The sequence below is a fragment of the Adiantum capillus-veneris genome, chromosome 19 (assembly GCF_014529385.1).
Source record: "Adiantum capillus-veneris isolate H3 chromosome 19, ASM1452938v2, whole genome shotgun sequence".
Taxonomy (NCBI): Eukaryota; Viridiplantae; Streptophyta; class Polypodiopsida; order Polypodiales; family Pteridaceae; genus Adiantum; species Adiantum capillus-veneris.
The window spans coordinates 47,132,907-47,159,204 of NC_140949.1; the positions used below are offsets into that span (position 1 = coordinate 47,132,907).

The following is a 26,298-nucleotide window of genomic DNA, read 5'->3' on the forward strand; positions in this document are numbered from 1 at the left end:
TACGACATCTTTCCAAGATGGATGACTAATCCATTTGGTGCTTGGGAGACATAGCTGCCGCAAGCATGTCTGCTTTTTAGTCCATTTCATTCTCCCAAAGTAGAGTGACAAATTCTGCTTAGTGTTTGAGAGACGTCGTCATCACAAACATGATTCTAAGCATGCATACTAGTTAAATTTGTGCACAATTAAAAAGAGGATTAGTCTTATAAGACAAAAACATGAGTCATTTAAAAGAGAGTTGTACATTTGCTTACTCTAATGTAGCATTGTAAGCATTGACAAGGTTCATACTATCCTTAAGTTGTACTCCTTGCATCCATTTAGCATCTTCAAAAGGATAATTTTTGAACTTAATAAGATACCGTCGGATTATCTTACCATGTCATAGTACCTTGTCTTCATGCCGAAGGACAGCTTCGGGTTGTAGTACCTCTTCTTGGTCTTCAACTTCGGGAGGGTCTTCAATAATTGGTTCAGTTGGTGGCTCTCCTTTGTAGGGCTTAAGTAGGCTTACATGAAAGGCATTGTGTATAAGCCAATGGTTGGGCAACTTGAGTTGATAAGCCGTCTCATTGATGGGCTTCAAGATTTGGAAAGGACCATAGTATCTTTTTGCTAGTTTAGCATAATACTTTTGATGGCCGGTAGGATTTTTTCCCGTCGTTTGCCTTAATCGAGCCTTAGGAAACTTGAGTAAGACCCAATCATTTTCTTTGAACATTAAGGCTCTTCTGTGCTTATCAGCAGCAGCTTTTTGCCTTTGTTGAGAGATGGCTATAGCCTCCCTAATCTTTTGAAAAGATTCTTGTAGGTCACGGCTATACTCATCGGCGGCGAAGATCTTCCCATGTACTTTGAGTAGCAAGGGACTTTTAGGTCTCCCTCTATGATCTTGAAAGGTGCTTTCCCCGTAGAAGTATGTACAGTATTATTGTAGGCATACTCTACTAGAGGTAAATACTTTTCCCATTGTGAGCGTTGATCTACTTCGGTAACATAAGTCTTGAGTAGATCGAGTATCGTAAGATTGGCTATCTCACTTTGCCCATCCGTTTGTGGGTGATAGGCCGAAGAGAAATTCAATCTTGTTCCTAGATTTTCAAAGAGACCTTTCCAGAAATTACTGGTCATTCTAGGATCTCTATCTGACACGATGGATGTGGGTAATCCATGGTGCTTGAAAATCTGTGATATGAAGAGAGTTGACATTTGATGTGCCTTAATAGTCTTTTTGACAGGAATAAAATGTGCTTGCTTGCTAAACTTGTCGACTATTGTCCATATTCCTGTATTCCCATGGATAGACTTGGGTAATCCAAAGATGAAATCCATGGATATACTCTCCCATGGTGAATTTGGAATAAGCAATGGCTGGAGTAATCCAGGTTGCTTCCCTCTATCATACTTGGTCTTTTGGCATACTACACATTTTGAAACATACTCTTGTATGTCCATTTTCATGGTAGGCCAATAGAAATACGTCTCTACTCCTCGGAGAGTAGGTTGAATACCTCTATGCCCTGCATACGGAGGAGCATGGGATTCATGCATAACCTTCTCATGAAGGGAATGGGTAACACATAGCCTATTGCCGTGGAGAAGATAACCATCCTGCAAGGTGAATGGTTCCTCTTTCTTCCCCAAAGCAAGGGCTGACATTATGTCTCTAAAGTCAGGGTCAGTAGCATACTCACCTATCATAGAGGATAGATCATTGTGAGTAGCTATAGACACCGCATTAACTTTTGGTCGTCGTGAAAGTGCATCGGCAACTTGATTGTGCTTACCAGCTATGTGAGCAATATGGAAATTAAATTGCGAAAGAAAATTTGCCCACCTCATTTGTTTGTCGGAAAGCTTGGTTTGCGTCATGAAATACTTGAGACTTTGGTGGTCGGTTTGTAGGATAAATGGAGTCCCTAATAGGTAGTGCTTCCATGTGTCTAGGGCATGTAGAACAGCTAAAAGCTCTTTCTCATAAATGCCCAAGACTCGTTCATCACTATTGAGCCTTCGGCTCTCATATGCTATGGCATGCCCTTCTTGAAGCAAAACCGCTCCAAGGCAATCACCACAAGCATCACATTGGACCTCAAATGGTTTTGAGAGATCCGGAAGCACGAGGACTGGTTGGGAAGTAAGCTTCTCTTTGAGTTTTTCAAAAGCATTTTGCTCCTTAGCAGTCCATACAAACTTAACATTCTTCTTTGTTAAGTTGTGTAGTGGTCCTGCTACTTGAGAGAATTTTGCTATGAAGCGTCTATAGTATGCACACATACCAATAAAGCTTCTTAGCTCATGTAGATTCCTTGGGTTAGGCCATGATTTTATTACCTCTAACTTTGATGGATCCATACGAATACCATCGTGAGAGATAATATGACCTAGATATTGAATCTCTTGAAGGAAGAATTCACTTTTCTTTTGGTTGAGAAAAAGTTTGTTCTCCCTCAAGGCTTGAAAAATCACTTGGAGATGTTGCTTATGTTCCTCCAAAGACTTGGAGTAGATGATGATATCATCAAAGAACACTCCAGTGAATTTACGATATGGTCTAAAAATTTTCTCCATGAGACGATTGAAAGTAGCTGGTGCATTAGTCAAGCCAAAAGGCATGACTAGATATTCATAAAGACCAAATGTTGTGCGAAACGCGGTCTTTAGGATATCTTCATCCACTATCCTTATTTGATGATAGCCACTCTTAAGGTCAATCCTACTGAAGTAGGTAGAGCCTTGTAGCTTATCAAACAGATCTTCTACCCGAGGCACGGGAAATCTGTTTTTGATAGTGATATGGTTTAGTGCTCGATAGTCCACACACATACGGTATGTACCATCTTTCTTTTGCACTAAAAGGACCGGAGAACAAAAGGGAGAGGAACTAGGCCTCACCATCCCTTTGTCTACCAATTCCTGTACGTGCCTCATAATCTCCTCTTGTTGAGCTTGTGAGACTCGATAAGGAGGTTTGTTAGGCGGTGAGCTTCCTGGAAGGAGCTCAATACGATGGTCATCATCCCCTCGTTTTGGAGGTAGGTCCATAGGGATATCATTGATGAACACATCTTGGAATCCTTTTAGAAAAGTAGACAAGTCTAACTCTTCTTGATTCCTATCATTTTCATTTGATGAAACATTATTAGCTTTTAGAGACTCTTTGACATAAATCATGTACGCAGAAACTGAGCTCTTCATTGATTTATCAAAAGAAAGAGGATTTACAAGTGGAATAGTGCGACCACACTCACTAGCATCTATATACATGTTCTTTCCCCTGTAGGTGAAGTAAATTCTCTTTTCAGGGAACTTCATGTTGGCAGCCATGCGATCAAACCATGGTGCCCCTAGGATAACATCCTGATGTTAGAGAGGAGAGATGAAGAAGTCTTCTTTGTCGACATAGATTTGGACATGAAGCCTCAACTTCCCAATCAAGGGAGTAACGAAGGCTTGTTGTCCCTTGAAAGCTGCATCAGTTGTTACTATATCTCCCATCTCAAAAGCTTGAATGCCCAACTTGGTGGCCAACTCTATTGATATGAAGTTGAGAGTAGAGCCAGGGTCAAACAAGATGAAGGCATCATGCTCTCTTACCTTTCCCCAAGCATAGGAGAGTGATGATCCTTTGCAATGAGCATCCTCTTTTGGAGCTTCGATGATGGAAGCCCTAGGAGTCTCATTGCGAGTATTCTTCTTGGGGTAAGAACGATAGCCATGTCCTTGCTCCCCACACTTGAAACATTTATGGTCCTTGCGAAAAGCTTCAAGCTCTTCAGGAGAGAGTTTGTTTTTACCTTTGTAAACTCCCTTCTCCTTGGACCGATTGTTGTTGTTGTTATTGTTGTTGTTGGAAGTGCCTTGGGAATTATTTTGAGCATTGGATTTCCCCTTTGAAGGAGTCCAATGAGAATTTAGATGCATAAAAATAAATAATTAAGTTCTTTCTCTCAAAGAGGAAAAAGAAGACACATGTCCAAATGAAATAATTAAATAATGAGAGAGAGAGAGAGAGAGAGAGGTGTGGACCAAGCATGAGAGGGGGGTATACTCTCCCACACACACATTCTCTGATTGTGTGGAGTGCAAAGTGCAAGAACTCCATCTCCTTCTCCAAGCTTGTTGAGAAGTGGAGAGCCTACACCAACAATCTTGGCTATGGAATGCAAATCCAACCAAGAGCCATGCTTCAATGCTTAAGCTTTCCATCTTCTTCATCTTCATTACTATGCTATGCTAAGCAAGAATAGTGATGATAAGTGAGGAACTATTTCTTTCTCCTATGAATGATTCTTCTTCCTCTTCCCTACCCTCATTCCCCGCTAGCTCTCTCCACCTTCGAAGGTGTTTGAGGCCTTGGGACTGAGGCTTGGGATAGTTAATGCTTTTTGCAAAGTTTATGTTAAGCTCGTGATGCATGAAGCTTTCCATCTTCATAGCATCACCAAGGTCACAAGGAACACAAAGATTGTATTGTATCAAGTCTCTCTCTTGATGGGAGAATCTATAATACAAACGCCTTTTGGAGGGGGAACTCGCTCCAAGTAAATCCGGTCCTCAACTATTGTCATGTTTTCTAATACTCTCTCTTTTGCAAAAGTATTGTTCATGCCAAGTTAATTAAGTATTATGTTTATGTTGCTACCATCAATTAAGTTTACCCTCTATGTTCTCAAAGTGATCTCACAAAAATGCTCACTTTAATTCTCTTAATCCCGCTATTCTCAAAGTTCATAGGCCATTTCCATTACACTACATGATAGAAATCATTGACCACCTTTGTATTTAACATCACATCTAAATTTCAATATTCAGGATCCATCATGTAAGCCACACTATGAAGTGGACTGTGATCACTCTTCCACCTTGCATGAAAGTACTTAGACAAAACTTTACGTTGTTTTGGAGAGAATGGTATTCACCACTCCTCTACTACAGACTCTTTCAACTCCTTAGGTTTTTTAAAATTTTGTTGAATTGAGCTCCAAAGGGTATAATCCCTTTGTAACTTACTTCTTGTTTGAAGTACCAAAGCCATTGAGTGACTGCTTTTCCATGGACGTAGCCCACATTGGGTGAACCACGTATATCGTGTGATCTCTCTCTCTCTCTCTCTCTACTCTATAATCTCTCGTGTGAAAATTATTTCTCTCCATTAAGTAATCTACTCAATTATCTACTTAGCTATCTCATATTTCCTAACAAAATCAAGTATCAACATGAAATTTCAACATAATTGACATGCGCATCCTGTATAAATCAAGCACTCTTTGTCGTTTCAAGATGAATTTTACAACTTGCCATGCTATGTCAAGGCAAACCATGTAGCTTCTTCAGTAGTATACCAATCTTTTAGCACCAAGTTTAAACTATGCATATTGCAACCATTGGTGTAAATGTGTGAAAAGCACTTTTTTATTATGTTACCAACATTTTTACAATTCTTTACATTGCCCATGACTACTTGGACGACATGTTCATCGTCAATTTCTTTAATTATATTAATCAAGATCTTAATTTTTCACTTTTAATAGCATCAGAATTGTCAATAGCTTTTATGAACATCTCTCTCCTTGGACAAACCAACGTAACATTGATCAATGGTCTTCTTTGAACATTTGATCAACCATGCATCTTGAAAGCGATATATTCCTCCCAAGAATTATTTTGGAAACACGCTCTTTTACTTCGTCGAAACATTTGTCCAAGAGATCATTCCGTATTGTGTGATACAAAGGGGCTGAAAATCTTGGACCGTGCTCATCGATTTTCTTCCATGCATGTTTCTAATGATGACTGTCAACCATGACTATTGCACTCTGAGTGAAAAAAAAAAACTTTGCAAGTCTATTTTGTATCCCTTCTAGCGTCTGCATTCGAAAACTTTGGTCTTTGTCTCATTTGCCCAAGCCCAACCTTGTTCTGGCGCTTAAAAGAAGCATTGCTTGGTATTATATTCCTGGCACATGTTGTTCTATAGTGCTCATTGGTGTCACCACAGGATTATCATGATTGATATTTAGCTCTGGCTACTCTTGATATACATCCATATAACAGATTCCTCTACCCGATGTTTCTTGCCACCCTTCTTCGTGAGCTCTTCTCTCAAACGCTTTGCAACTGTAGGTGCCTAAAAATGATAGCAATTGCGACAACTCTTTTTAAAGCTACCAAAAAATAGTCCCTAATACATGGAGCCCCGCATGATTTTGTGATGAAGTATACATTGACACTCCACATATCGACCGCATATGTTGTGAGATATCTCCCACTCTTTGTCGGGGGCTTTTTTTTTCTTCCCTGATTGCGTGCCATTTGTGTCGGCATTTTGATCCATTGCTTGCATTAACAGCTGAAGGCATAAGAACTACATATTCAAATATAAATTACTATATACAGATTGTCTTGCCGAGAAAATAAAAAGGCTTCGCAGGCTTACCGGCCCAAGTGATTCTTGCAGGTCACTAGGAGGGTCACATTAATTTTTAATGTAATCACGTGTTTTTCATGTGTGATCACTCAACGTTATTAATGTGTTCACATATTCGTGATCACGTTAATGAAATCTTTGGTTTCTTGAGATATTGAAAGACTCTTTCATCTCTGTTTTTTTAATACAATCTTCCTGTTAGTAACTAATACATTGCCGATTGCTCGATCATACATGGTGTTATAGGAAGTGGAATCTACAAATCTACTTGTGCTATTGTCATCAGAATAACTAGACTTTTTAACTATTTAGGTATCATCTTGACGAAGAACAGATACGCATCTAGCAGATCATCATCAATTTCCTTGGGAGGTTTCCCTAAGGCGATCCTTGATAAGTGATCAGCTCTCTGATGTGTGGCATCCTTCTTAACCACCACCGTAAAGTCAAACTCTAGTAAGATGATAAATCATCTCACAATTTTTCCTATATTACACGGTTTGTTGACAAGATAAAGTAGTGCTTGGTGGTCTAGAAAGAAGACAACCTTATTTGCCAATAAGTAACACCTAAACTTCTTGACGACATAAACCACTCCAAGTCCTTCTCTTTTTGTCATGGTATAATTCTTTTCTGCTGTGTTCAATTGCCTGCTAGCATATGAGATGAAAAAATCCACGGTTTTCTCTCCTGGTTGCGCCATAAGCTATCCATTCACATTGTGAACTACACGCTTCAACAAAACAAGAGAGGCTTGGAGGGCGAGTGTGCAGTCTGAACCCGCTCTGTATACACAGACCAAAAAAATAAACATGGGCAAAAAAAGTAAACAAGGACAAATCGGATGGCGTCCGAGCTTCGCGAGAATTGTGTTTCACTTAAGCGTTGCAGATCACACCGCTTGCACTTTATTCAATATTTGTGTCAAATTGTGGTGAACCCCCCTCCCCTCGATTTGAACCCCAGACGCCACCTTTGAAAGCCTATCACCTTAACCACCTCACCTGTGCGTGCTCGTTGAAAGCATTGGGAGAAGGGTTTCTTCTATGATATACCCGTCGCTATGTAAATTCGGGCAAACTAGTAAATTCGGAGTGTGCCGCAAGATCAACGGCCCACGATGCCAGCTCTCCCCGGAAAAGACGTGGGCCATTGATCCCCTCGTGTGCCCATGCCCCCCCCCCCCCTCTTGGAAGATAAAACTGCCGTGCTCTTTTTCAGTGGAAAACACCGGCAGCATTTCTATCTTCAACCGAGCCCGTAGCCTATTATCATTTGTATTCTTTCTAGGGTAAAGGGGCCAATAAAAAACCGGCCCCCTGTAATGGGACCCGGACTCCCCAAGTTTAAGAAAACTTTTCTCCAATAATGGGTCACAAGTTGGCTATTGCTAGGCTAGTTAGCACGTCTGTTTAGGGGGTTTGGGCCGTTGGATCTGTGATTAAGCTTTGCTGGCCGCTTTGGCTCATCTCCCCTTGGGAGTGGCTTCCCTCTCACACCCACTTTTGTTACAAAGGAAATGTTCGTCGACGCCATACTTTCTCTGCAGAGATCGCTTCATCACCATATTTTTTCTAGAGATAGCAATAGTGGTGCTCTTTCAAATGCGGCCCTCAGCAATGTATTTCGGGCAACACATAGATCAGGAGCCCCCTCGCGGCTTAGGTGGCCTAAAGTTGGCCCCCTTACCCTAAATTTTCTTCCACCCCCCGAAAAACTGCTCACGCTCTGCCAGTCAGAGAAGCTGGACCTTGGCTTTAACCATGTGAGCCACCTGCCCTCGCGCTTTTGCTTTGGCTCGTCTGAAGCCGGCCTGAGATTTAGCGCTGTCAGCTCTTGTGAACCAGAGAGCGGCGGCAGTTTTAAACAGACAGCGCTGCCGGCACCCTCATCTAAACCCAGCCCAAGGCCAGTCTTCAAATTCCAATGCTTCCCGCCACTTCCACAGGGTCCGATGAGTAATCCGCATTCATGAGCATGTGAAGAGCATCTTAAGAGCTTGTGTTTGAAGATGGGAATACTGTTATTGGCCGGGGCTGCTGCACTTCTCACTTGGCTCCTGGCTTTCCTGATGCTGCTGGCGTTTTCGCCATCTCCACATCCCCTCCCATCAGTCCAAGGTTCTCTTTGCTTATGTTACTTAGCGAACTATTTCTTGGTTTCTTCTCCCGACACAACCATGAAACTCTTATCTTGTTTCCGCAGCATCAAGCAAGAAAAGAAAGAATGTGCTGCTGGTTGTTGCTCACCCAGATGACGAGTCCATGTAAGTCTTTCTCTGCTGCAAGCTACTTTCTGGGAGAAGAAGCAATTGGAAAAGTAGTCGTAGAAGTTCCCCTGTAGCGTATGCATACTACAGGTAATCTATATTCACAAAAGTGCTAGTGCAACGTAGAGACCCTTCAATGTTTCACTGTTGTGAACGCCAAAGGATATTTTTGTGTTAAAACAATGAGATTCCAATTAGGCTCTACAAGGAAGCTAGAAGAACCCGTTGTAGCTAGAAATCGAGCAAGAGAGCTGTTGGAGTTTCAAACAACCCCGTTCAGATTTCCAGGTCAACCTCATGGCAATGAAGTGTGCACAAAAATGTTGCAGTGCAAGTGAGTGTCCTTTTATTGCCAGAATTAGAATTCGATTCTATATGAGTTCAAGGAGACTTGTTGGGAATTTTTTTTCGAGTATGGCGGTTTTCTTGAAGTTCCAGTAGATTCATCCTTTGGTGCTTGTCATCCTTGCTTCAGATTTTGAGAGTTGGATGAGTGCCCAGTCAAGGCCCAAAGCCCCCTTTTGGTCTAGAGTGTGTGAGTGTTCCTTCTATCCAACAACACAGGAACAATCTCCTCCTACGTCAAATCAACATATAGCCAAGTAATCAAGGGTAAATAAGAAGCACTACACGGGTGGTAAATGGGTAAGCAAGATGATCGTCCTATCATCTAAAGTTAACATACACATGTCCGTGGCAGAGTATCCCAAAGAGGAACAACCTTTGACTTGTCTTCCACCTCCAAAGACTGAATAGATCCTCTAGGCTCTTCCAAGGAAGTAGATGCCTAAGCCTGGTGGTGCTAAGAAAGAAATCTGACAAGAGTGCTATCCATCCGCAAGTCTTTGCGAGTCCTTGATGAAGGTGAAAGTAGGTGAACCAAGTGTGTAAAACAAGTGTAACAAAAACCACCTCATCGAACTCTTAATCCGAATCTGACTTCGTGAATAGAAAACTACTTCTGTTTCTAGAGATGTTTGTGCAAGATGTACCAACTCCCTTTGGTAACACAATGATCCTTCTTTTTGAACAAGAATCGAGGACTAACAGAAACAATGGATATGTAGAAAACCGGGGCTGGATGTAACAAACTTGGACACCCTAAGTCTAAATTCTACCGCGACACAGTAGAGATTCACTTTAAAGTTCACAAAAGATGACACGGCCCGGCGTAGTTCTGTGCCAAGAGGTATTGGTGTAACAAATTGCTGACGTGTCAAAGCCCTGAAGAAGGGAGCCAACTTGCAGATGTCGGCCAAGGGGCGTAAACCCTAAGAAGAACAAGTAACAGAAGAAGAAGTCCTACCAACTTCTGGGGACCCCGTTCGATGGGGCCCCATGATAAAGGATTAAAATAAAGCAGGACCCGCACACACGTAAAAACTGATGACGTAGTAGATTTTTGAAAATTGCGTTGGCACATAGTGGTCTCGTACGGTCCCGTACGTTTTGTACACGTACAATGATGTGCGGTACTAAACGAACTAAAAAATATTAAGATGTACGATGACGTTACGTACGTTCAAAATAAAAAAACAAAGAATTCTTACGTCTAAGGCTTAGGCCCTTGGGTTTAAACTTTACACTTAAAGAAACTTGACGTTATGAGATCTTCAATGGGAGCTTGAGAGGGAGAGACCCAATGGAGAGAAGATGGAGAGGCAAGACTCTAGTCTCTAGAGCTTGTCACTTGAGAGCTAGAACATGGAAGCATTGAGCATTGAGAGCTTGAGAGCATTGAGAGCTTGGAAGTGTTGGAGAACGAGATGGAGAGGCTTTGCTTAAATAGGAAGAGGCTAGAGCATGAGAGAGAGAGAGAGCATGGATGATGACTCTTGATGAGAGTGGGAGAGCGTGGGGGAGAGGGAGAGCATAAGAGAAGTAGAGCCCTAGCACATAGAATCCAATGTTTGAATGTGGCTTAAGTGCTTGAATTGGCGCTCCAAAACGGCCCCAAAAGTTGCCCTCAATGGCCCTTAGTCAACAGTCAAGAGCTGCCAATGGCTATAAACAGCCATTTAATTTTTTTTGGGCTGCTCAATATAATCCGCTCACAATTGTGAGTTTTGCTTTTATAGAAAAAAAAAACAAACCGTACAGAACGTACGAAACGGATGGGACGGTACGGGACCGGCAGTACGGAACGAGACGTTCCGTATGTCGTACGAAAACTACCTTGCGCTGGCATGATGACGTGGCAGGTTGTACGGATTTTCGCGTTTTTCGTTGGCTGATGACGTGGCAGGATGTATGGATTTCTGTAAATTATGCTGATAGCTTTTGGCATTGCTTTTTGGACCAGAAACTTTTGAGTTTTAAAGGCTTTTTACTGTAAGGCCAAGGGCCTTCAAATATGAGGTTAGGGCTCATTCTCTGGCATGCTTCCTAGAGAAGGTGTAGAGTCTGGAGTACCGGCTTGTACTGTGTTGATGCAATATAAAGAAATACCGAAAGGGTGCCAAGGTTTGGGGCCAATACTCTCTGGGGTGGAATCCCGCCACTCTGTGTCACGTGTGGTCTCTCTCAGTTCTGTTTTTATTGAAGTGCTAAAAGTCTGTTCAGTCTGTTCTTTTTCTTTTGGTACGTGGTGCCCGTCTTGTGACAATGGTATCAGAGCATCAGGCACGTGCTTTTCTGAAAGCATATTGGTCCCACAAAAGAGCAAACAAAGCAAACTAGACTTTATTCAAGGTATCTTCGTCCTGCAACCCGGACTTATTAGCCACTCCCACCCTTACTTCATCGCACATCGGGCGCGCTCCCGTCTTCACCGCTCATGTATTACAGGGCATAAGCCATTAAGATCACTTGCAAGAGAAGGGTCCAAGATTTGTTTCGAGCTACTATTTTTCTCTGAGACAGTACCATGCAGACGTCTATAGCTACCAAGCCGCACACTTCCAAGGACTTGGCAAGCTTTCAAGAATTTTTTTTTTGCCCGAAGCTATACGGTTTCTGACATCTTCCTTCGAAGTGCAACTTCTGGCAGAGTGGGGTATCCTGAAATGTTTGCCATGGAAACCCTAGCAGATTATATCTTGAAATTTCTCGACATCTCTGAGTAGATGTCTCTTCTTGAATTGATAACCTTGGAGGTCCGTGCGATTGCTATGTCTTGGGACTACCATCGCCACCAGGGGAACACTGTCTGTCCAAGAGCTGATGGACCATGCTGTGGTTGTCTACGACCTTATGGAAGAAACCTAACCCTAAATTTTTGATGCAGGTTTCAGGATGGAAAGTCAGTCGATTTTCGAGCTCGACTGATGTGGAGATTGCTTTTTAAGTTTGAGTTCTGTTTGAACTTGTTTGGTGATCCTGTTTGGAATTTGTTTGAAATGGATCGTATCTGTTTTGAATCTCTTTTGGTGCCGATTTGAATTGTTTGATTCTGGTTTGATACTGGTTTCAATGATTGGTGATTTTACTCTTGGGTGGAGAAGTGAGAAATACTGTTTTGGTATTGTTTGAACCTCGGAACGACGCAGGTCGATGCCTGGGGAGCATTTGGTTGTATGCTTGTCAAATAATTGTTGTTGTGACTGCCGGCCCGAACCTGGATGGTTATGCGGGAGGAGTATTAAGAAGTCTTGAGTAGTGGTTACTCTCAGCACCTCCAAACAACGCAGGCTGCGGTCTGGGGGGCGTTTGGTTGTAAAAGGCCTCTATATCTCTCGGCCCGGACCTTTTTAGGTTATGCGGGAGGAGTGATGAGGGAGTCGTTGAATATCTCCCGGCCCGGACCTTGTTAGGTTATGCGAGAGGAGTGTTCATCGACGGCTTTAGGTTTCCATGTCTTGTAACATGCATATGTGAGCATTTGTGTTGCATTGTGATGTGTCAACTACTGAATATTCCTAATTGGGTATGTAATTTTAGTGCATCAAGACACCCTTGGAAGATCGGTACGGTCTGGGTGTGATGGCTAATTAGTAATTTTACTATGCAAGAATATCAAGAGTTCCGATCTGGACGAAAGGAGAAGCTAACTCCTTGATCAAAAAAACAGAAAGGAGAAGCTAACTCCTTGATCAAAAGAGCTGAAAGGAGAAGCTAACTTCTTGATCAAAACAGCCGAAAGGAGAAGCTAACTCCTTGATCAAAAGAGCAGAAAGGAGAAGCTAACTCCTTAATAGAAAGAGCAAACTGATTGTCCCTCGGATTTTTTTTTTGAGCTAACTTGAGTTGTTTTGCAGATATGTTGTAATCGCGGACGATTACTCTCTTTCAAGAAGGGGAGATGTAACAAACTGCTGACGTGTCAAAGCCCTGAAGAAGGGAGCCAACTTGTAGATGTCGGCCAAGGGGCTTAAACCCTAAGAGGAACAAGTAACAGAAGAAGAAGTCCTACCAACTTATGGGGACCCCGTTCGATGCGGCCCTAAGTGACATAAAGGATTAAAATAAAGCAGGATCCGCACGCACGCACGCACGCAAAAATTGATGACGTGGCAGATTTTAAAAAATTGCGTTGTATGGATTTTCGTGTTTTGCGCTGGCTGATGACGTGGCAGGCTGTATGGATTTCTGTAAATTACGCTGACAGCTTTTGGCATTGCTTTTTGGACCAGAAGCTTTTGAGTTTTAAAAGCTTTTTATTGTAACTGCTTTTCAGGCCAAGGGCCTTTAAATATGAGGTTACGGCTCATTCTCTGGCATGCTTCCTGGAGAAGGTGCAGAGTTTGGAGTACCGGCTTGTACTGTGTTGATGCAATATAAAGAAATATTGAAAGGGGCGCCAAGGTTTGGGGCCAATACTCTCTGGGGTGGAATCCCGCCACTCCGTGTCGCGTGTCGTCTCTCTCTCAGTTCTGTTTTTATTGAAGGGCTAAAAGTCTGTTCAGTCTGTTCTTTTTCTATTGGCACGTGGTGCCCGTCTTGTGACAATTGGCCCCAAAGACTGGCGCCCCTTTTGGTATTTCTTTTTATATTAATTTGTGTGCAAAGTACAAGAGAGTGCGCGGGTACTCACACGAGTCCCAAAGGACTTATTTATTCTTACAAGGGATGCCCAAAAGCAGAGCCCCAAAAGTTAAACTCAAAAGCTTCTCAAACTCAAAAGCAACTGTAACCAAAAGCTGCCAAATTCAGCCAACGCAATTTCCGTACGTTGCCACGTCAGCATGTCAGTGGAATTTGCGGAGATCCGTACAGCACTGCCAGATCAGCCCGTCGACGAGTTTTTCGAGGCCTATACTGCTGCCACGTGGCATTTTTGCTGTAGGGTGTGTGTGTTTATGTCCGGGGGCCTGCCACGTCACCAGTTTGTGACATACCCCCCTCTTGAAAGAAGTGTAATCGCCCTCGATTATGCCTACAAAACAGACCGGGGCCATAAACTGTCTTAGTAGACACTGACTGTAAGACCGACACACTAGACACAACACATCTAGCACTTGTACAAGACGACCATCACATCACTGGACATCACAAGACATCACAAGACATCACTTGACATCACAGGACATCACATGACAAATCACATACAAATTCATTCCAAATCTCAGACCATGACCAATCGGCAACGTATTTAGTAATCGCAGCTAGATCCATTCGGGACCTCATGGATGCCTTATTAACTAATCCTTATTGCAATCATGTCTATAGAGATTTATGAGACCGAAATGCTGCAGTCATTTCGTCTTTCAGTTCTTGGACTCAAACAAGTCAAGTACAAATCAATCATTTTCATTTTCGAGAATTCCTGTTATAAAGTCATACAGCAAAATACTTGTCACAAACTGTTGACGTGTCAAAGCCCTGAAGAAGGGAGCCTACTTGCAGATGTCGGTCGAGGGGCCCAAACGCTAAGAAGAACAAGCAACAATAGAAGAAGAAGTCCTACCAACTTATGGGGGCCCCGTCCGATGGAGCCATAGTAACAAAGGAATTAAAATAAAGTAAGACCCACACACACACACCAAGAGCTGATGATGTGGCAATTGTACGGAAAACCCGAAATTCGTGTTGGACTGTTGACGTGGCAAACTGTACGGAATTCTGCGTTTTGCGTTGACTACTGTACGGAATTTTGTGATTTATGCTAACAGCTTTTTGGCATTGCTTTTGGACTAGAAGCTTTTGAGTTTGAAGGCTTTTCATGTAAACTGCTTTTCATAGGCCAAGGGCCTTTAAATATGTGCTAAGAGCTCATTCTCTAGCATGCTTCCTAGAGAAGGTGCAGTCTGGAGTACCGGCTTGTACTATGTTGATGCAATATAAAGAAATACCGAAAGGGGCGCCAAGGTTTGGGGCCAATACTCTCTGGGGTGGAATTCCCGCCACTCCGTGTCGGGTGTCGTCTCTCTCTTTCAGTTTAGTTGTTATTGAAGTGCTAAAAGTCTGTTCAGTCTGTTCTTTTCTATTGGCACGTGGTGCCCGCCCTGTGACAGAGGTATCAGAGCATCAGGCGTGTGCTTTTCTGAAAGCATACCTGTCCTTCCAAAGAGCAGACAGAGCAAGATCACACTTCCAAAGCTTATTGGAAATTTTAGCTTCGTGCTCCGACCTTGGACTTATTAGCCACTCCGCCCCTTACTTCATCATGCATCGGGCGCGCTCCCGTCTTCACTGCTCATGTCTTACAGAGCATAAGGCAAAAAGATCACTTGCAAGAGAAGGATCCAAGATTTGTTTCGAGTCACTGTTTTTCTCAACAGCAGTGCCATGCAGATGTTGATGTCTATAGCTACCAAGCGCACACTTCGAAGGACTAGGCAAGCTTTCAAGAAAAGTTTTGCCCGAAGTTATATGGTTTCTAACATCTTCCTTCAAAGTGCAACTTCTTGCAGAGTGGGGTATTCTGAAATGCTTGCCATGGAAACCCTAGCAGATTTTAACTTGAAATTTCTAGACATCTGTCTGTCTCTTGTTGATAACCTTGGAGGTTTGGTGTGACTGCTATGTCTTGGGACTACCATCACCGCCACAGGAACAGTGTTTGTCCAAGAGCTTATGGACCATGGTGCAGTCAGCTACGACTACGGAAGGAACTTAACCCTAAATTTTGGTGCAGGTTTCAGTATGGAAAGTCATTCGAATTTTTGAGCTCGGCTGATGTCGAGATTGGTTTTTTTTTAAATTTGAGTTTTGTTTGAGAACTTGTTTGGTGATTCTGTTTGAAATTTATTTGAAATGGATGGTATCTGTTTTGAACCTGTCTTGGTGCCGATTTTGAGAATGCTTGTTCATACTCATGGCCCGGACCCTTGTGGTTATTTGCGGGGGGAGTATTGAATGATTGAAAAGTGTTGTTTTTACTCATGGCCCGGACCCTTGTGGTTATTTATGGGGGGAGTATTGTTGTTGTGACTCCCTGCCCGAACCTGGATGGTGCAGCGGGTATGTACAAGAGGGGAGTTGCTCCGCTCCTTTGTCAACAGATTGCCTCGATTTTTGATATTAAAGTCACTGATGTCTCTTTGAGTTTCAGGGATACTGTGAGCTGACAATATTGTGCTGTATGACTTTATGAACTGGAATTCCTGATAATATGATACTGATTTGTTCTTGACTTGTTTAAGTGCAGGAACTGATAGACGAAATGACTGCAGCATTTTGGTCTGAAAGATCTCGATAGACGTGATTGCAATATGGATTAGTTAATTGGGCATCTATGAGGTCTTGAGTGGATCTAGCTGCGATTACTAAATATGTTGCTGATAAATCATGGTCTGAGATCCGAATGAATGTTGAATGTGATTTATCATGTGATGTCGTGTGATGTGACTGTCGATTGGTACATGTGCTAGATGTGTGTTTCTTGTGCGTCGGTACTAACAATCAGTGTCTGCTAAGACAGTTTATGGCCTCTGTTTATTTTGCAGCGTAATCGAGGGCGATCACAATGCTTTCAAGAGGGGGGTATGTCACAAACAGGTAACGTGGCGTGCCCACAGTACACACACATACACTCTCCCTTGGCACACGGTCCCCGTGTTGGCTGCTCCCGAAATTCACGAGACTGACACGGCATGACTGTACGGACATCTTCGCATATTGCGGCGCAAAACGCGGGGCTGTACGAAACTGACACGTGGTAGGCAATGTACGGAAAAAAAGCAGAGTTTGACTCTACGCAATTGCTACGCAAGGCCTAAAAAGCTTTTGATTAAATTGCTTTAATTTAGAAGCCTTTGAAAGCTTTGTTTTATTTTTGTAAGCCTATTTTTGAATGGGCAGCTTTTTATGGACAGCTTTTGGGGCTCTGCTTTTGGCATCCCTTGTAAAACTTTATAAGTGTGGGTAGGCCTCCCACTTCTCAGAGCATCTGGATGTAGAGTCTGAGAGTGAGAGCCTCCCACTCCCTTGTACTTTGAGTTGCAGATTAATACAAAAAGAAATACCGAAAGGGGTGTCAGTCTTTGGGGCCAATATCTCTAGGCACGGAACTCCGCCGGGCCGTGTCGAATCAATTGTGAACTGTGAACTGTTTTGAAGTGAATTCCTGTCGTGTCGCGGTAGAATCTTGACTTGGAGTGTCCAAGTCTGTTACAGATTTCTTTCAGAGAGCTATACCTCTTCCACTCCCAGACCCATCGAGGGGAGTGACCCAGTAGGATGAGGCGAGCCGGGCCAATATCTCTAGGCACGGAACTCCGCCGGGCCGTGTCGAATCAATTGTGAACTGTGAACTGTTTTGAAGTGAATTCCTATCGTGTCGCGGTAGAATCTTGACTTGTAGTGTCCAAGTCTGTTACAGATTTCTTTCAGAGAGCTGCACCTCTTCCACTCCCAGACCCACCGAGGGGAGTGACCCAGTAGGATGAGGCGAGCCGGGCCAGACAACGCCCGCGGGCTACGAGATGCCAGCTCCCACGACTCCACTGCACCCCCACGACTCCACCGCAGACAGATCAAGGAGATCCGGGCCCGAGCACATCGAGCTACTGAGGAGAGACGAGCCCAGATGATGGCTCACCCAACGGCGTTCATCAAGGCAGCCCTTGCTCCTGACCCTCCCATGTACTACATTCTACACCCCCCCCATTAGCACAGGATGGAGCTAGCTAGAATCTAGATTGATGCATTTGCATGGTAGTACTACCCTGAGCTTATAGACATGCACATACCCCTAGTACTGGAGCTCCATCCACCCCCCCATAGATCTCATCATTCACCAGAAGTCCTTTTCTTTTATTCTGTACCAGTTTGCACTATTTTGTCTTTTCCGATAGACAAAGGACATACACACATGTATACTTGATTTGTCTCATAGGCTGACTTCGGCCTCACATAGACATTAAAAAGCTCTCTCTATTTGGTATGTATGTTGATGAGGTGTCTGATTACATTGACAGAGAGGGTGATAGAGGAGCCCAGCTGGCAGGGATGTCGATCCCATTGTTGATGATATTGTGTTGATCTCTGACTCATCAGAGGGTATGCAGTGACAATTGGATGCATTACACAGTTTTTCAGAGGATAGTGGATTGTCTGCAAACCTTGGTAAAAGTTGTTTAACACCACACCTCAGGAGATCAACACCGACTTTTACATATGGTCAGAAGATTGTAGAGTATACAAATGCATACACTTACCTTGGGGTTGTCTTCACTGGGCCGAGGTTTTCTTTGGGGAGAGCAGCAGAGACTAGACTGACTAGAGCTTATGCGGCCTTGGGAGGCTTGGAGAGGATGTGTTCGCAGGTTCAGTTCCAGGAACCTTGGACAAAGTTATGGCTCTTTGATACTTTAGTAGCCTCAGTTGTATGGGGTGCAGATATGGGGACCTTTTGTAGAGCAGGATGGTTGGAGACGTATGGAGAGGTGAAACCGGCCTGTTTAATCCAAAAAGGGCGGTAGACTTTAACTTAAACCTTATTTGCTTTCACCCATTTAATTTGTCGTCCACTTTACCTGTACTTTCAAGACACAACAAAGGGGAGAGGGATACAGGTTGCTAGATTGCACCTGTATAAGTAGACCGACACTAAATTGGCCCCTAACTTAGGCGCCCCTTTCGGTATTTCTTTATTCTTCAGAAGAGGGAATAAACGTTGTGGTTCCCTACAAGCTGCCCCGCACAAACTTGGCTGAATTTCAACTATTCCGGCCCGATTTCGGCAGCATAACTGTACTAGGACCCTTCACAGTCAGTATTCCCACGCATTGACTGACTTTCCCGACGCATACGGGCACTTTGCAAAACCTGGCGAGAATCTGCAGCACGCTGAATACTCTGTTTTCAGCCCCGAAAATGCGCCAGATCACCTGTACAGCGGTCCCTTCGCGTCCCCGAACCTAAAGGGGGTATTAGGGACCGTTTAGGGCCAAAACCATAAACGTGCAAAAATACACAGCAGGCTGTAATTTACTGTTTCGGGCTCCGTTTCGCGTGCCGGTCGCATCCGTAGCAATTCCTCGAGCTCCCGCACTTGTAGGGCTACTTGCCCTTTGAATCGGACGAGATTTCTGGCGTGAAACCTCTCCGAATTCACATGTACCTGCGGGGGATTAGCGGCTAGCTAATCCAGTACCTGTGCAAGAGGCTCTTGCCTCGGCAATCGCGCATGAACCCACACAACTATACATTGGTCAATTGAAAAGCCCACTAGAGGGGCATAACATACTGCCATAGGGGAGAGAGAGGGCAGTGCGTAGCGTGCAGGGCATCACTCCTGGCATCGCACTGTACATAGGAGGGAAAGGAAGCACTCCATAGCTCTTAACCTGTGACAAAAGCTGAAAAATGAGCCTTCCTTCTCTAAATTCAGCCAACTCCTCCTTGCATTGGAAAGTGCACCAGAATGTGCCACTTGGCGCATTTACAAGCATTTTCCCGTTTCGGGGTTGCCGCCTAAAAATCTCCCAACCGGTTGCCCAGTTGACTTCACGGCAAAGCAAGAAAATGTTCTCCTTGTCATTCCGGAGGTAATGACGCAAACACATTTTTAGGTCCCAAAATAGCAGTTCCCTAAATTTTAGGAGATGCTGCCATTGTATCTTTCTAGGTCGACCCCCTTTGTACACTGCAGCCACACCCAAAACTGAAATGTAGCCTCTGTAGCAAAGGATTCCACTTTGGCTAGTCAATGACCCCACTTTGGCTAACCATAGTCTTTGTCCAACCTTAGTGCTCTCTTGCCCTCAGGCCTGGACTCCCTTTGGACAATTCCACACTAGCTATGCAATGCAGGGCAGTTAGATTTCCCGAGGGGTGTTTCCAAAAAGTGAAAGTAAATATATAATAAGAAAGAAATCAACAAAAAGGATAAATAGTAGTCACACGTTGGTGACATACCCCCCTCTTGAAATCTCAAACGTCCTCGTTTGCATCTATGTCGTACATGCTCACAGTCAACACTGATGTATTCGACACCCGTCGACACATGTACGACACATACATGCTCATTGTCAACCCTGGTGTATTCAACACCTCGTCAACACATGTATTGCTTGCGTGTGAACCCTGTCCCAATGACATAGTGGTAGCTTCGCACTCTGCCATTGCGTTGAGTCACTAACTTTCCAATGACAAAATGGAAGCTACGCATTTTGCCACTGTCTTATAGTACACGTTGTGGTCAATAACACTTTCGAGCATACCTAAACCGACAGTTTAAGAATGTAGTTACACATGTACCCTTTAATAGAAGCAATTACTGTATCCTTGACAAACTGACAAGAAATACTCACTTCTATAGCACTAACCAAACTTTTGGACATTCCATAAGAGTAATTGCTAAACTGACAATCTGTACAGCTCTAACATTCATGTAACAGGTATTTCATTTGAGCTCACTTTAAATACCATGTACATCATTTGTTTCAGAAGCCATTGTCACACTGACAATTCATGTAGCTTTGAAACTCAAGGGGTCAAGGTAGGTTGCAAATCGAAGGCTTCCAAGTAAAGTGATAACACAGTTGGTGACTCTGCAAGTTCACCTTCTTCCATCCACTTAGCATCCATTGGTGGATAGTTTCTGAACTTTACCAAGTAACGCCTAGCAACCTTGCCTTTCACTTTCCTTTCTTTGTGTGCCAAAATCTGTTCGGGGACCAAGATCTCGTCAAGTTCCTCGACTTCGGGCTGATCTTAGCTTGCATATCCTCTGGCACATCACCCACATAGGGTCTGAGAAGACTCACATGAAACGCATTGTGAATCTTCCAACTGTCAAGCAGTTTCAGCCTATATGCAACATCACTGATTATGTCGCACACTTGAAAAGGCCCATAGTAACGCATGCTGAGCTTTGGAAACAGTCTTTCCTTGCCCTTCATCTTCTTTAACCTTGCCTTTTCAAAGCGTAAAAGCACCCAATCACCAAGTGAATATACTACTTCACGACGGTGACGATCAGCTGCTTTCTTTTGCTTTGCCTGAGTCTTTTCTAAGGCCACTTTGACCTTCTTGTACATTTCATCCATGTCCTGAACATACTTATCTGCTTCAAATATCTTGTCCTTTGTATGCAGTATGGGAGGAACTTTCTTGCCACCTTCAACTATCTCAAAAGGTGCCTTGCCAGTTGATGAATGCACTGTATTATTGTATGCATACTCCACCAATGGCAAATACTGCTCCCACTTTCCTTTATGCTCTGACACATAGCACTTTAGCAGATCTAGGACAGTAGAATTTGCCTCTTCTGACTGCCCATTTGTTTGAGGATGAAATGACGAAGAGAATTTGAGCGTGGTGCCCATATTCTCAAACAAGCCTCTCCAGAACAAACTTGTCATGCGTGGATCACGGTCGCTAACAATCGACTTTGGCATGCCATGATACTTGAAAATATTGCTCATAAACAAGCGTGCCATCTGATCTGACTTTATCTTCTTCCTGACAGGAATAAAATGAGCCTGCTTGCTGAATCTGCAAATGATGGTCCAAATACCATCGTTTCTTGTTTGCGTTCTCGGAAGATCAAAGATAAAATCCATAGCAATACTTTCCCATGGTTTATCTGGAATAGGTAGTGGTTGCAATAACCCTGGTGCCTTTTGCCTGTCAAACTTGACCTTCTTGCAAATTAGGCATTCTCGCACAAAGGCATCCACATCTCTTCTCAATGTAGGCCAATAGAAGAATGTCTCAACCGCTTTAACTGTAGCATCGATACCACGATGCCTTGCATACGGTGGGACATGACTCTCTTCCATAACTTTGCGTCGCAATGGCTTTGTGACACACAATCTGCCATGCATCATCATGAACCCATCTTTGAGAAGATAGTGTTCATGACGTTGTCCATCCATTAGTTGTTCGAAGACCCTTGCAAAATCTTCATCATTTGCATACTGTTCTCTCATATCATCAAGTTCATGATGATAAGGAATTGACACTGCTGAAATTTGTGGCTTCCTTGACAAGGCATCAGCCACAACGTTCTTCTTGCCTTCCACATGCACAATCTGAAAATGGAACATGGACAAGATATTTGCCCATCGCATATGCTTCTCAGGTAACTTTGTCTGTGTCAAGAAGTATCGCAAGGTCTGATGGTCCGTTTGGACAACGAAATCTGCACCTAGCAGGTAGTGTTTCCAACTTAAGAGCGCATGAATCACAGCCAGTAACTCTTTCTCATAGACCTGCATGGTCATCTCTGGCCCTTGCAAAATTATGCTCTCATAGGCTACTACCCTGCCATCTTGCATTAGCACTGCACCAATGCCACTACCACAGGCATCACAATGGACCACAAATGACTTCCTAAGATCTGGCAACACAATGACTGGATCTGAAGTCATCTTTTCCTTTAAGAGATTAAAAGCTGAAATCTCTTTCTGTGTCCATCTAAAGGTGACTGCCTTCTTTTGAAGAGCATGTAAAGGTGAAGCAATCTCAGCGAAATTTCGGATAAACCTTCTGTAATAGGAGCATAGTCCCAAGAAACTTCGGACATCGTGCACCGTCTTCAAATCTGGCCATGACTTGATCGCTTCAACTTTTGCAGGATCCATTCTGACACCATCCTTTGAGACAATGTGTCCCAGAAAGTGGATCTCTTCCAGAAAAAATTCACTTTTCTTTGCATTGATGAGCAACCTATGACTGCGTAGCTCTTTGAACACAATGGCCAAGTGATGCCTATGCTCCTCTTCATTCTTTGAGTAGACTATCATGTCATCAAAGAATGTACCAACGAACTGCTGGTGTGGACGGAAAATTCTGTCCATCATCCTATTGAACGTAGCAGGAGCATTTGTGAGACCAAAGGGCATCACTAAAAATTCGTAAAGGCCAAACGTTGTTCTAAAAGCAGTCTTGTGCACATCCTCTGATCTAATGCGGATCTGATGGTACCCACTCTTTAGATCTATCCTGCTAAACATAGCTGCTTCTTGTAATTTGTCCAAAATATCATCAATTCTAGGTATAGGGAACCTATTCTTGATGGTATTCTTGTTCAGTGCACGGTAGTCAATGCACATACGCCATGAGCCATCCTTTTTCTGCACCAACAACACTGGAGAACAGAATGGGGATGAACTGGGCTGAATCAGCCCCTTTTCTAACAGCTCCTGTACTTGGCCCATTATCTCTTTCTGCTGAGCCGCACTAACCCTGTACGGAGGCTTATTTGGTGGGCTACTGCTTGGCACCAAATCTATCGCATGGTCCTCGGGTCTCTCTGGCGGTAATTGAGACGGTAATGAATCGGAAAAACAGTCACTATACTGTTGTAAAAACATTGACCTTTCTTTATCTAGCACAGATAAATTTGATTCATCACAATCTGACACTTCATGTGCAAAAACCAAGTACGCAGAAAGATGCTTTTTCATTACAAAAGTAATAGCAGAAGCTGATACAGTAGGAATAGACTCTCCTCTAAGCTTTACATCGAGAATGTGAGTCTTTCCCCTGCTCTGTACAGTGATCTTTTTGTTGTAGGCATCCATGATTCCCTGTACACGAAATAACCAAGGAATACCTAACAACACATCACATCCGTCCAGTGGCATGATGTAAAATTCTTCAGCATCTACATAGGACTGGATATGTAGGCGCAACTTTCCAATGATGGGTGTCACAGCCTCTGTATGGCCAGGACATGCCAAACCTGCCTCTGCTGTATACCCCATCTCTTCAGGTCTGATTCCCAACTTTGAAGCCAATTCTGGGGAAATGAAGTTGGCTTTGGCACTTGGATCAGAAAAGACAAGCACTATTTGATCCCTGACCTTTCCCCATGCTTTGCATAGCTCACTTGCATCTGAATTTGGCTTATCGCCCACCATATCTGGCACTAGACCAGCCATGGGCTTCTTTCGTTTCCTGTCCTCCTTGTCTTCAGAATCAGCTGGCCTTTTCTTTGTAGGACAATTGTAAGCAATGTGGCCAGGCTGCTCACAGATGAAGCATTTGTTCTCTAACCTCAGGACCTTCTTTTGCTCTTCCGACTTGCGAGGAAAACGTCTTTTCCATTTCTTCGCTGGTCCCTTTTCTGATTCAGCCGTAGCTTTGTCTTTCCTTGCGTTGGCTGGCTCCTGAGTCACTTTCGGAGCCTCTTTGGGAACATACTTCTTCGTTGAATTTTTCTTGGCTGATCCTTCCTTGACGCCAGTATTGAATTCACAATCTTCTCGCTTGAGCAAACCATTGCCAGTGTTTGCTACCTCGATGAGCTGCGTCAAAGTAGTGACTTTTGTCTTCGTGCAGTACTTTCTCAATCCTTTGGGTAGGCCACAACAATATTTTTCAATCTGTTCTGTCAATGGCACAAACCTGTTACTGGAAGTAGAGCTTTCTAAAACTTCCCATTGTAATCATCCAGATTCTTGCAAGTAGCAGCATTAAGCTGGTGCCATTCTGTCATGGCATCTGCTTCAAAATCATCAGATAACCATGCTGCTGCAAAAATCTGCTTGAAATAAATCCATGTGGATGGAGCTTGCCCTTGGAGCAATAAAGTTGTCCACCATTGTCCCGCATTCCCTGTCAAGAAAGTGGTTGCCTTGCGGACCTTTGAAGCCTCTGTAAAGTTTCTCCCTGCATAGGCCTTGTCAAATTGCTGGAGGAATGAGAGAGCCTTCTTCCTGTCATCAAACCCTGTAAAGGTCGTGAAAGTCACACCTTTGCCACCTTCTTTGTGCGGAGTTGGCCTCTCCAACGGCGTTAAATTGTCATATGGAAGTGACTGAAACATGGGAACACTGTTAGGGTTCATTTGTGTTCCCTGACCGCAATTAAGTTGACCTGGAAATGCCATATTTGGCTGCTGATTTGTAATTCCAGCCATACCAAAATTTGCCTGTGGCATCCCAAATTGGCCCTGAGTGCTTTGAAACCCTGGGAGCATGCCCGTGACACCATACATGGGGTTAGGCATCATCGTTTGAGCACCCCCGAACACTGTTTCTGGCGTGTAAAACTGATTTCCAGGTGCATGACCAGCCATGCTCCGGAATACCGATCCACCTCCAAAATAGCCAGGGTAAACTGAAGGTGGTGGGGAGTGTCACCAACGTGTGACTACTATCTATCCTTTTTGTTGATTTCTTTCTTATTATCTATTTACTTTCACTTTTTGGAAACAACCCTCGGGAAATCTAACTGCCCTGCATTGCATAGCTAGTGTGGAACTGTTCAGAGGGAGTCCAGGCCTGAGGGCAAGAGAGCACTAAGGTTGGACAAGGACTATGGTTAGCCAAGTGGGGTCATTGACTAGCCAAAGTGGAATCCTTTGCTACAGAGGCTACATTTCAGTTCTGGATGTGGCCGCAGTGTACAAAGAGGGTCGGATGACCTAGAAAGATACAATGGCAGCATCTCCTAAAATTTAGGGAACTGCTATTTTGGGACCTGAAAATGTGTTGACGTCATTACCTCCGGAATGACAAAGGGAACATTTTCTTACTCTGCCGTGAAGTCAACTCGGCAACCGGTTGGGATATTTTTAGACGGCAACCCCGAAACGGGAAAATGCTTATAAATGTGCCAAGTGGCACATTCTGGTGCAGTTTCTAATGCAAGAGAGAGTTGGCGCTGAATTTTAAGCTGGGAGAGGCTCATTTTCAGATTTGTCACAGGTTAAGAGCTATGGAGTGCTTGCTTTCCCTCTTATGCACGGTGCGGTGCCAGGAGTGATGCCCTGCACGCTACGCACTGCCCTCTCTCTCCCCTTTGGCAGTATGTTATGCCCCTCTAGTGGGCTCTTCATTTGACCAATGTACAGTTGTGTGGGTTCATGTGCGATTGCCGAGGCAAGAGCCTCTTGCACAAGTACTGGATTAGCTAACGGCTAATCCCCCCGCAGGTACAGGTGAATTCGGAGAGGTTTCACGCCAGAAATCTCGTCCGAATCAAAGGGCAAGTAGCCCTACAGGTGCGGGAGCTCGAGGACTTGCTAAGGATGCGACCGGCATGCGAAACGGAGCCCGAAACAGTGAATTACAGCCTGCTGTGTATTTTTGCAGGTTTAGGGTTTTGGCCCTAAACGGACCCTAATACCCCCAGGAGGTTCGGGGACGCAAGGGGACCGCTGTACAGGTGATCTGGCGCATTTTCAGGGCTGAAAACAGAGAATTCAGTGTGCTGCAGATTCTCGCCAGGTTTTGCAAAGTGCCCGTATGCATCGGGAAAGTCGGTCAATGCGTGGGAATACTGACTGTGAAGGGTTCTAGTACAGTTATGTTGCCGA

The 26,298-nt window shown here is 43.8% G+C and overlaps 1 protein-coding gene across 3 annotated transcripts in view; it reads left to right on the forward strand.

Moving 5' to 3' along the window:
* Window positions 1-8,090: 8,090 nt before the first annotated feature.
* LOC147433949 (putative N-acetylglucosaminyl-phosphatidylinositol de-N-acetylase) overlaps window positions 8,091-26,298 on the forward strand; it is a 28,996-nt gene continuing 10,788 nt past the window's right edge. Inside the window, exons 1-2 of one of the 3 annotated variants that reach the window (XM_086490568.1) lie at window positions 8,091-8,553; window positions 8,639-8,701. In XM_086490568.1, the coding sequence (XP_086346694.1) occupies window positions 8,445-8,553; window positions 8,639-8,701 (172 nt within the window). In that variant the 5' untranslated portion in view covers window positions 8,091-8,444. Of the gene's footprint in view, window positions 8,554-8,638; window positions 8,702-26,298 lie in introns of those variants that run through there. The other 2 variants (XM_086490569.1, XM_086490570.1) reach the window with 2 other exon arrangements.